This window comes from Rhizophagus irregularis, chromosome 11 (genome assembly GCF_026210795.1).
Source record: "Rhizophagus irregularis chromosome 11, complete sequence".
NCBI lineage: Eukaryota > Fungi > Glomeromycota > Glomeromycetes > Glomerales > Glomeraceae > Rhizophagus > Rhizophagus irregularis.
The window spans coordinates 1,902,469-1,914,976 of record NC_089439.1 but is presented as its reverse complement, the minus strand read 5'-3'; the positions used below and the strand labels follow the sequence as shown (position 1 = coordinate 1,914,976).

Sequence of the window (12,508 nt, the reverse complement as noted above, 5' to 3'; positions counted from 1 at the left end):
TAATTATTAAAATAGTAACGTGTAAAGTTTGTTAAGTTTGTGCAAAATTTGATTGGTAATTACACGTGTTGTGATAAATGAGCACAATTAAGCTTAATTTGGAAAAGTTATACTTTATATGAAAGGATGGAAGTTCTTTTAATTGTCAAGTCTCTCTAAATTTTTTATACGAAAAATAAATAATTTGACTATAATATAACAAAAAACTTTTGATTTCCAGTAATCTGTTTTTTACATATAAGATAGAATGTTCAACATTTTTATTATTTCTTCTTTATGAAAATAAAGTGGAACCTTTGGAAGTTTTTTTATATAAAAGAACGTTAATATCACTATCATTCTTGCTTTTTTTTTTAGGAAAACGAAACAGAGGATCCATTTGGTAAGTGGAAGTTAAGAGATAGACGGGCTTTTTTACATGAAAATGTTGGAATATTATTTTCTTTCTTTTTAAGGGAAAATGAAACAAAACTTTCAGTAAGTTCTATTTCAGTAAACGGAGGTGAAGGAATGGACTTCATTATTACGTGAAAGAATGTTAGACATTTCTAATGTTTCTTTTTTCTTTTTTTTCTATAAGAATGGACTTTACCCTAACTGCATTTGAAATTTGTAACGTGAAATATAAATGAGCTTTCTCTCTGCTTAACATTCATTTAGGACTTCTGATATGCTGATTTATTGGATTTATCATTAATATTTAGCTATATATTCGCAAATATGAGCAGAATTTCATTAATGTTTCTTAAATTTCATTTGATATGTCATAAATTTAAGTTATGTGTAAAGGTGATTTTATTGTAATTTAAAATACATTTATATAATGGAAATTTGTAAATTTCAAATGACATATACACTTCATGGAAATTGGACAAGTTTACAACTAATTTCCGTAACATACATTTTAATTAGATTTAATTGAAACTACTGGTAAATCTATATGAGACGTGACATGACTGACATGTGTACAAAATTTCTCTGATGTAAATGTACTGCACATCCCCCCACAACCAGTAATAATATCTAATCTTAAAAAAAAAAAAGACTATAATACTATCATGCAATATGATGTTCAATGATTGTTTGAATCGATGCGATTGCATCATTCATACAATTAATTAGTGAAAGTTTTTAAAATATATTAATTTCAAGTTTGGTTGATTTATAGAACAGTTTAAAAATTATTTTGATAGATTATTAATATTATTAATAAAAAAAATAAAATGAAAAAAAAAAGAATGATAACAAATGATTACTACTAAAATTTAATTGGTTATTAGTCATGTAATTTAAACTAACTAAACTAAGTAACTTACGTTATGTAAGGGAGTACTAGGTAGTCATGTGACCTCACGTTACTTTACTATCTTACGACTCTTACGTTATTTACTTTCTATATACTCCCCTACATACAAATTGTCAACTTACAAAAATAATTAACAGGCTCCTTGAGTAAACGACCAATTAAAAACATCACCCTCTATAATAAAACAGGTATTTCCATTAAAAGGACCTAGGGTTTTCGGGTTTTTGGCACTAAATTGTACTTGTGCATGAACTCCATAATTATTTGTATCAGAGAAAGTAATGTTTTTAGCTACACCGGCATCACACCTGTGGTAACCATTGCCACCTATGCGATTATTATTTTGATCTGTTATCCAAATTCTACAATTAGTACCTCCCGCCAAGTCACCAAATATCGCGACAATATATGCTATATATAAAACCAAAAAAAAACGAATTATTAGAAGAGAACAGAGAAAATACTGAATACAATAAAAACTTTACCATCAGTGACCGAAACAAATGTTATACAGGCACAGATGAAGATGGCAATAGGAAGGTAAAGGCTTTGAAGTTTCATATTGGTACTAAATTTAAGAAGTTATGTTTTGTTTGTTTTGTTATCTTACGGTAACGATTCTGTAAAAAACAAAATTTTGGTGGCCATGGCAAGGTTATATATAATCGTTTACATAAGTAAATAATGATTTTCCTACTAGTTTAAATTATTCAAAAAAGTTAGCAGCAAGCTACCATTTTTCTTTCTATTTATTTAAATCATATGATTTATCTTTCTTGTTAATCTAAATCATATGATTTATCTTTCTGTTAATATAAAATCATTCTGTAATAAACAAAAAAGTTCACACATCTTCCTGTTGTAGTTTTTTATTGATAAATGAAAAGATCTCCCTACATTCCAAGTATCTGGTTACAAATAGAAATGTTTCATTAGAGACGTTTTGTAAATAATCAATAAACCTCACTTGCCCGGCTTTGTCAAAACCAGCATATCTATAATAAATGAAATATTTTGTTAGGAATTTTTTTTAAATAATTAGCAAAAAATAAAAATAAACAAATTCCACAGTCATAACAACCGGATTCATCAAAGCCAGTATTCTAGGAGTATTTAAAATTCACCTTTGTGAACTTTCATGTGATGATTTACATATTTTGAATAGTGACATTATGAGATGATCAGCAGATGTCAAGACAAATTCCTGAGTGGACATTCCCCTAAAAGCATTTGTTCTCGACATGATATTGTCCCGACATGAAATTTTCCCGAAATCAAAATCAAATTATTAAAAATGTAACTTTGGGTTGAGTATATAGTATTTAATAATAAATAACACATTATAACTGATAAATCGCAAATATTTAAATTTTAATTAGTTTTTTATTATTAACCTATTTATCAAATAATTCGATAGATTTTTTTCGTGCTGAAACGAGTGAAACGATGATCATATCCTGTAATGCATTAGATCATTGACAATCATATCTTGATTAGATTTTACATTTTAATAATAAAATACAAAAATAAAAAAGGAAATGACTTTCCATTTTTGATCTACCTTTTTCGTAAAAAAAATTATAACTCATAAATTTAAAAAGGAAAAATGACTTATTTTTGATTTACTTCGTAAGAATCAAATGAATTTTTCCTTAATTAATAATTTTTAATTATTCTTTAAACTTTTTTTTTTAAAAAAAAAGTGATTAATCTTAAAAAGGAAAATCATTTTTTTATTTTAACCTATTTTAAATTGATGAAAAAAAAAAAGGTAATAAAAATATTTGACTAATCTAAAAAAAGAAAAAGAAATATTAAATTTTCGTTAATGTTAATTTCATTTATAATATTTCAAATTAATAAATTAGACAATATTCCTAAACTGTAAATAATTTATAATAAATTTCATGTAATTTTTAGTCGTAATATTCCATAAAGAGGCGATTGAAAAGTTTTTCATAAATTCATTACTTTATTTATTATATAAAAAATTTATTTTTATTTTATTTTTTTGCAGTAAAATCAAGTATTTTTGTAAATCATTTTCGTAATTTGATTTCGAGAAATTGTCATGTCGAGGAAATATCATGTCGGGAAAAGTTCTTTTCGGGAAATTTCCATTCAGGAATTTGTCTTATCGGGAAATCGTGCCGTAACCCATTGTTTCATATGAAAGGCGAAGTAAAGGGGTAGACAAGGAGTTACAGTTATGTCATTTGGTTTGATTTGTTCATAAATAATAAACGCGTTACTGTTTTTTTTTAAAAAAAACAAGGAGTTACAGTACATTTCGCTAATTTGTAAAATGGAGAAAAATTAGTTAATCTTTGTTCATAATAATTAAATAATTACTGGCTTTCTCCTTATCTACAGATCCGTAAAATTTTTTTTCTTAAAAAAAAAATAATGCAAAATATCCATTTGTAAAATGGAGAAAAATTTGTTCATAATAATTAATAATTACTTTTTAAATTGGCTTTCTCCTTATAAAAAATTTTCATTTTATTTCTGTAAATGATATAGTCTTCGGTATCATCATATTCTGCTTTTTCTTATATATACATGGACTGATGCAAATATTGCACTCTTGACCTTATACGATTTACTTTCTCACAACTAACCCTAACTTATAGTAAAAAATTTCTCAGTTTACTGAACAGTATTTTTTCAGCAAAGCGACGAGGAGTTAATTTTGGGGATGACAACGAATTATAAGTAGAAATCGCACATAATGAGTCGGTATATATTGATACTTGGCTGTGTGGAGGACAGACGATAAGTGCTGTTAATATAGCAGCAGTTTCCGCTTTTGTTGAGCTTGCCCGGTGTATAGTTGAACCATTGTATTTAATGTTTAGATCGATGTTTGTCGTAAAAATCCATCCAAAACCAATGACATCATGTCTAATCAACATTTTATGTACGTTTCTATAGATTCTGTATACAAATTCCGTATATTTAATAAGCAATTCGTTTTTGAACATTTTTTAAAAAAGCTAATGTATACGAATGTATACGGAAAAATTAATCATGCAGAATGTATACGGAATTTTTAAACTTAATATTTTTAGAAGATAATTTTACAAAAATCCCGTATCATAACACGAGATCACGTGATTGTTTATTGTTTTGTTGTAGAAAAATATTAATTTGTGATCCATGAATCGATGATACCGTTTTTTGTAATTTGTTTTTTATATAAACCCTTACTTTGATGAATTTGATCTTCCTTTCTGTCTTTCCTTTCTCTTTTCTCGTCTTATTTTTGTTATTTTTTCTAAATTTTTCTTCTTTCTTCGTTACCCCCTTTTAAAAAAAATTTTTTTTTCGTCACTCCTTTAAAAAAAAATTTTTTTTCATCACTTCCTTAAAAAAAAAAATTTTTTTTTGATTTTATTCTTTTATTCCCACTCTTCTTTTTTTTTTTAAAAAAAAAATTTTCTTCTTTCTATTTCTATTTCCTCTTTATAAAAAATTTTTTATTTTCCTAACTTTAACGTCCTCCCTTTAAAAAAAAAATTTTTTTAATTTTCCTAACTTCGTTACCCCTCTTTTTAAAAAAAATTTTTTTTGGTTTATTCTTTATTCCCCTTTCTCTTTTTTTATTTCATAGGCCAGCAGATTTTTTTTGTGAGAAGATTCAGTTTCTTTTTTCTTTTTGTAGATCAGTTTGGGAGTCCTTTCCTTTTTGTAGGATGGGTTCAGGATTTTTCTCAGTTCAAATTTTCTTTTTTTTTTTTTTGTAAGTTGGTTCAGATTCTTTTCTTTTTGTAGGTCGTTTCAGTTTTGTTGCTTCAGAGTCTTCTTTTTTTGTAGGTCAGTTTTGGTTTATTTTGTTGTTTTGGTTTCTTTTTCACGCTTCATAGTTCTTTTCTTTTATGTAGGCTCTTTCTTTTTTTGTAGGAATGCTGACCTGGACGATTGCAGATACTATATGAGGGGGGATTTTGTTTCCAATTAAGTTAGACGTTCTTAGTATGTTTCTTTCTTTTTTGTTTTTTTAGGTTGTTTGACTCCAAATGAACCTGAACTTATAGATAATTTTAGTTGCAATAGGTGGTTTTAATAGTATTTGTATTTTGTTTATTTTTTATTTTTTATTTAATTTAATAAAGTAAAATTAGATTTATGTAAATAAAATTATAGTAAACTGTAATACAAATAGTAAATTCAGTGACCAAATCGTATAAATTTCGTGATATATAGAATAAAAAAAGTAATCAAAGGATCAGATTATATTGCTTGATGCTATTCGTCCAGTATCATATGACACCGCAAACATTTGTTCAGAGTATCATGTGATAGCACGTTTTCCTTTAATTCTTATACATTGGGAACTGCGCATATAAAATTCAAAAACAAGACAACTGTGACCCGAGGTCACGATCTCATAGTTAGTGGTATTTTGAATAGTGCACTACACAGATTTAATTTTGCTATGCCCTTGCATTTGATATATAAATGATAGACATATTACTTCGTTATACAACGACGAGTTCTGTATTTCCACATTCTCCACATTCTCAAAAATCGTTCTAATTTTGAGTTACTATTCTTTATTCGCTAACACGTATTATATTATAAAAGATATTGGACATGTGCCCTTTGGGCAGTCTCCAACTGATATCGATACCCGAGAGTCCTATATCATATACTCCACTGCTCCTGAGCATTCTTCTATCAAATAACATAGGTCATGCCTACGAAATGGCTTTAGCAATTAATTATTAACCATATTTCACCAGTTACTGACACATCCGCATACAATTTTTTATTTGATAAAGGATTAACAGTCATACATAAAATACGTTATGTACATACTCAGCCAACAATCGAATCAAATAAATACTTTATTACTATTGTAGTGAAAAAACGAATCACTTCTTAGATCGAAACTCAAGATTAGTAGGAGTAGTCTGTTATATGCTACCGAAGAGCCCATGACATTGTGACTAGCAAATGAAAGTACGAAACATAAGATATTTTTTATGAGCACCAATTATAATCGAATGTACAGGGAAAATATAAGGTAACAACTATTGTATGTGGTCACTCGTCCAATAAGGATAACTCTATTATATTTCCTATTATATATAATCCTAATGGACGTGTCCTCAAAAAAACAGAAATGGCTCGTAAGTCATTGCTAGAGTCGATGATAACAAATCCCTGAAGGAGATTCCTGTGGAAATTTAAAAGGAGGAGGTCATTTGCAGCATGAGATATTCTTAATTACAGTGAAAACTAGCAGAAACATAAAAAAAAGAGTATTCTTATGGTTTTTGTTTCTTTACTGGCAATCTTTTATTATACTTATGTGGAAATTCTCTCACCATATTGTACAAACAGCGCACCAATTTCATAATAATGAATAGTTGTCATAATAAACTTGGTCTAAAAGTATTTATTACTGATTTTTAAAAATCCTGTTGCATACAACTAACGATTATGTGGATATGCTCTTTGCTACCGAACTCGTCTTTAGGAAAATACTTCGATATGAGTTCCAATGGCTCCATTTTATCCACATTCAAATTATTGCTGGAAAGATAATAGTCGATATTTTTTGTGGTGACTTGATCATTCAGTTTGAAAAGAAACAATTCGTTGCTAGGAACATTATAATAAGTATTGGGACTTAATCGTTCTCTAATTAAAGGCCTAAGAAAGTCAACTTGTTTGTCCCTCGCCATCACAACTCCAAAAAGTTTGTTTCTATCAATTTTTCGAGAGTCTCCGTATAAGGGAAGAATATTGAATGTTAAAATGTCTTCATCTGTTCCACGTTCACTTGTCATTTTTCCTTTATTACACATGAGATACCAAAAAAAAGTGCACATTTTTTTGAGCAATAAAAAGAATCTACGTTGCTGTAAACACATAGTACTCACCCAAATGTTTTTTTCAATATTTAATTTGTCCCAGAATCTTACATGTATTCCCATATTCCCATATCATACTAACAAAAGTTACTTATATCAAAAAATAAAGGGGTTAAAAATGTTAAAAATGCGGAAAAGGGATAGAAAAACTGATAGTTGGTTAGTAATTGAAAACAGATCACCATTGGGTTCGACATCTGAAAGATTGACCATCGATCACTTTTGGATTTTCATCCTTATTGGTATCACTCCGATATTAATATAATCCATTTAAGTATTACTTCGCCGATGATGCTGCGGGTGCGAAGTTGAAATAATAATCGTATACAAATTTTGTTTTAATAAAGTTTACTTTGATGTTCACAAATCTATAGTTTGTGAATTAATTTACAAAAATGAATGTCTGATGTCATTGTCATTAAAAACGTTATTGGAGGAATAGAAAATTTTCATATATTCGGACATTAAGTCTCTTTAAGGAGTGCTTTGCACCAGGAAATCCTGACATAATTTCTTAGTTCCACATGGTCTATGCCTCTACGGTTGTTATTCGTGCACATGAACGAAGTAGCAGCAGAGACATCTAAGATACTAAGCTAATATCTTCTTTCCAATCTTCGTTCAGGTTAGAAGTTGACCTTATAAGGTACAACTATTTTTTTTACTAATCTATTGAGTGTTACATTATATCGACTGTGGATACAAGTGTTAGTGGACAATGAATTTTGTAACGTTTCATCAGGGAACATCCAATTACTTTTGGTACTACTGTTACCGATATCGTCGGTAAGTAAGGGACATATTATAGATGATTTATATCGTATAGACACACAAATACCAATGGGATTCTTACTCAATACTACCTATCCTGGTATTTCCAGTATTGTTTGTTAAGAATTGTCAAGGTAAACAACTATAAGATACGATTAGTAATAATATGCAAGAGATATAAGACAATCTTATGTGAATGTACAAAACAACGTGTGAAATTAATCAAAGTATAACAATTTTATTAATAGATATAGAATTTTGGGTTTTATAACAAAGTGAATAAAAGTGATAGGGGAAAATTCTCAAGAACCATTACCCAGGTCTCTCTCTATCATGGAGTTGGCAGAGGCATATTTATATCTTACTGCCATCTCTTTTTCTAACAATCAAGGGTGGAATCTAATCTATTGATATCTAATTATTAATGTTTCATCACAATATTACAATAGCGATAATTTTTATTGTAAGCCACTTTAAAATAGAACACAAGAATAATAATTTTGGAAAATTAATACTATTGAACTAATTCCCATACAATATCTTCTAATAAAATTGTATACATAATACAAATAAAGAAAATAAATAAATATAAAAAATATAAATAATAATAATTATATAAATTGAATAAATATAATAATGATATATATGTAAATACAGTATATCATATATAATCAATATCTTTAATATAGTTAACTGATATACACAAATCAGCAACTATGATCGGCGTAAATCGGCTCGTAACACCAGAAATCGACATGTACACAAATGTACTGAAATCTCATCGGGATCACCATACAATATCGGAAATCACGTGCGCAAGAAATCGCGTAACACTACTGCATACAAATAAGTTAAAGCATATCTAACGAGTTTTATGATTTCGAACTCTTACTCCTTTCTCTCGTTATTAGTTAAAATCTCAGTCATTTTTTGTAAAATTATTTGACGCTCAAAAACGAAAGATATAATACCTTTTTACATTTCTCATCACCTAACGGCACAGTTCATTCCTTTTATCCTACCAATACAAAGGACTGTCTGTTTTCGTTTTGGTGTTATATTACCTTTATTCTCTTTTCCTTTAAAAGATAGTTCGAAAAAACTGAACCAGAACAAAATAGTAGACCAACTGCGCCACAAAGAAAACAGGCTAATATTTATATCAAAATGGTTTTTTTTTAACGCTACACGACAGACAAACTTACAAAGGTGAACAAAAATTCAATTATTGACAACGCCAATTCATACGCCATTATGCCGATTCTAGGCTCATCCTGAAGATCATTACACCAATGAGCTAAATAGATTATTAGAGAACAATAGTATTGAGCGCTATTATTTTTATGATCTTATCCATTTCAAGGAAATTGGCTCTGGCGGATTCGCATCTGTTTATGTAGCAAAATGGAAGAATACGCCAACAACATATGCAATTAAAAGATTTGTTAACAATAAAGAGGTGTGTTACCGATAATCATTTTATATTACTTGCATATTTATTTATAGATAACTTGCCCTCCTGCTGTTCTAAAAAAGAAGGAACTAATAATAGAAGATTAAAATTTACTCTATTTTTAATTATGAAACATACTAGGGGGCCAAAAATTATAAGTTTAATTTCTAAAAAATAAAAACAATGACGAATAATTACCAATTTGTTAATAAAAACTTTAAAATTTACTCTATTTATAATGAAGGGACACGAATCACGCAGAACTTTCCTTTCATAGATAATGTCAACCAAATTTTGCAGGATCCTACCTATATTAAAGACCCGCTGTTCTAAAAAAGAAGGAACTAATAATAGAAGATTAAAATTTACTCTATATTTAATTATGAAACATACTAGGGGCCGAAAATTTTAAGTTTAGTTTCTAAAAAATAATAAAAACTTTAAAATTTACTTGAAGGGACAAGAACTTTCCTTTTATAGATAATGTCAACCAAATTTTTGCAGGATTTTACCTATATTAAAGACCTGCCGTTCTAAAAAGAAGGAACTAATAATAGAAGATTAAAATTTACTCTATATTTAATTATGAAACATACTAGGGGCCGAAAATTTTAAGTTTAATTTCTAAAAAATAATAAAAACTTTAAAATTTACTTGAAGGGACAAGAACTTTCCTTTTATAGATAATGTCAACTAAATTTTTGCAGGATCCTACCTATATTAAAGACCTGCCGTTCTAAAAAAGAAGGAACTAATAACAGAAGATTAAAATTTACTCTATCTTTAATTATACTAGGGGGCCGAAAACTTTAAGTTTAATTTCTAAAAAATAAAAATGATGACGAATAATTACCAATTTGTTAATAAAAACTTTAAAATTTACTCTATTTTTAATTATGAAACATATTTATTTTTATTTTCTTTTTACTAATTCCTTCTTTTTTTACAAAATCGAAATTAGGCCCACAATAATGATGCAAATAAATGAAGCTCCATGAGTTCTTTTATCAAGAAATAACATATAAATAAGGAATAAAAAATCGTAACCGACAAAAACATCACGATCATGAATTTAATTAAATCCATTTTAATTTTTATTCTTGCTTGCCTCAACGTCTCTGCAGTAATTGCAGTAAAAGTTCCATTTGACGTTTATCCTCCAAATGATGGTACTAAAAGTTATTATGTTAAAGGAGAAAATGGAGTAAAAATTTTTGTAGATGAAAAAGGAGATCCAACGAAAACAACAATTCTCTTTTCAAGTGCATTTCTCCATTCAAGAACAACTTGGGATCCACAATGGTTTGACCCCGAATTAAATAAAAAATTTCATCTCGTAAGGTATGATTATCGTGGTTTGGGTAGGAGCGATAAACCCGATAACGAGAATTCATATTCATACGATATAAATGGCGAAGACCTTTCCGCTGTGATTAGGAAAATTTCTTCTAAAAAAAAAAAGAAAATTGTATTGGTTGGATGGTCATTGGGTATACCTATAACTTTAACTTTTATGAAAAATCATCCTGATATGAAAATTGATGGCTTTATAGCAGTTTGTGGTCCCGTTAATGATACAATAATAAACTTAGTTGATCCTCCTCTTAGTAATATAATTAAAAAAAGTTATGATAAGGTTTTTCTTGGAATAGATGAGTTTATGAAATTATTTCCTTTTAAACCATTTAGCGATGAATTACATGCATATTTATTGGGTAATGCCTTTACGTCTACTTCCGGATATCGTAAAACAGTTACTAGTAAGTATTATTTTATATTATTATTATTTTTTTTTTAAAAAAAAGAAAGGGAAATAAATTTTTGTTTTTTTTTAGAACCATTCAATTTAGATGAATTTTATAGTTCTTTAACTATACCTACTTTACATATCATTGGAGAAAAGGATGCATTGCTTATTATGGAACATAGCCTTTATTTTGCTTCTTTGAAAAAAAATAGTAAAACTATTATATATAAGAATATTGGTCATAGTCCTTCATGGGAAAATACTAAAGAATTTAACAAAGATATGATGAAATATGTTAGTAACATTTAATAGTATTTTATGGGAATTTGCAATTGTGCTGAGGTAGCGATGCTCAATTCCCAGTAAAAAGTCATTGTATAAAATTTATATAGTTTTTGTTTAGTTTCTGTAATAATTGTCTAACTTTCGTTTAGTATTTGTTAAATTTAAATACTTTTTATTTTTTTTGTAAAATTAAACGTATAATTATTGTAAGATTTATGACATTTAATAAATGAAAATTGTATAGCATTAGAAATTTGTGCTTCATTTCTGAAATTCGGTAAACTTGGAATACTTAGCTTTTAATAAATTTTTTTACACATCTTCTTTTGATATATTTTATTACACATCTTAATTATTAATTCAATTATCCTTACTTTATGCATCTTCTTTCTTACATATCTTTCTCTTTCTATTTTATGCATCTTATAAAAGATAGAAACATGTAAAAAAGAGAAGAATAAGTATGTATCCTCCCTTTTTAACATATCTTGTTTACATGGCTCGGTTTATTCCTCCTATTTTTACGCATCTTGATATTTTCCTCTCTTTTCTGCGCGTCTTGATTTTATTCGTCCCTTTTTTCAGTTTTACTTGATTTATTCCTCCCTTTTTTACACATTTTTCTTTTTACGTATCTTAATTTTATTATTTTATTTACACATTTATTTATTCTCTTTTTACGCGTTTTGATTTTATTTTACATTTGAATTTTTCCTCTCTTCTTGTTTTTGTTATTTCCCTATAAGAAATATGTATACGGAAAGGATACGTTTTGTATACATTTTTTGTACGTTTCTATAGATTCCATATACAAATTCCGTATATTTAATAAGCAATTCATTTTTGAACATTTTTTAAAAAAACTAATGTATAAGAAATGTATACGGAAAAAATTAATCATGCGGAATGTATACGGAATTTTTAAACTTAATATTTTTAGACAAAAATCCCGTATCATAACTAACACGAGATCACATGATTGTTTATTGTTTTGTTATGATACTTTTTTGTTTTTATATAAACCCTTACTTTCAATACTTTGATGAGTTTGATCTTCCGATCTT

At 27.8% G+C, this 12,508-nt stretch overlaps 2 protein-coding genes across 2 annotated transcripts; one reads left to right on the top strand and one right to left on the bottom strand.

Moving 5' to 3' along the window:
• Positions 1-1,436: 1,436 nt before the first annotated feature.
• Positions 1,437-1,867, bottom strand: OCT59_002949 (uncharacterized protein; the record flags this gene model as incomplete). The annotated part of the gene is made up of 2 exons (XM_025329264.2): positions 1,437-1,717; positions 1,792-1,867. 2 exons carry the CDS (start codon positions 1,865-1,867, stop codon positions 1,437-1,439), a joined length of 357 nt encoding a protein of 118 aa, XP_025174182.1.
• Positions 1,868-9,491: 7,624 nt separating this feature from the next.
• Positions 9,492-11,690, top strand: OCT59_002948 (uncharacterized protein). Its single transcript, XM_025319306.2, has 2 exons — positions 9,492-11,172; positions 11,248-11,690. Exons 1-2 carry the CDS (start codon positions 10,479-10,481, stop codon positions 11,466-11,468), a joined length of 915 nt encoding a protein of 304 aa, XP_025174185.1. The 5' UTR covers positions 9,492-10,478; the 3' UTR covers positions 11,469-11,690.
• Positions 11,691-12,508: the final 818 nt, after the last annotated feature.

What these genes read in the sequence shown, in the direction of transcription:
- OCT59_002948 (XM_025319306.2), top strand. Translation starts at nt 10,479, where the DNA reads ATGAATTTAATTAAATCCATTTTAATTTTTATTCTTGCTTGCCTCAAC. An exon ending in ATATCGTAAAACAGTTACTA is followed by an intron (nt 11,173 to 11,247) that starts GTAAGTATTATT and finishes GTTTTTTTTTAG; the next exon opens with AACCATTCAATTTAGATGAA.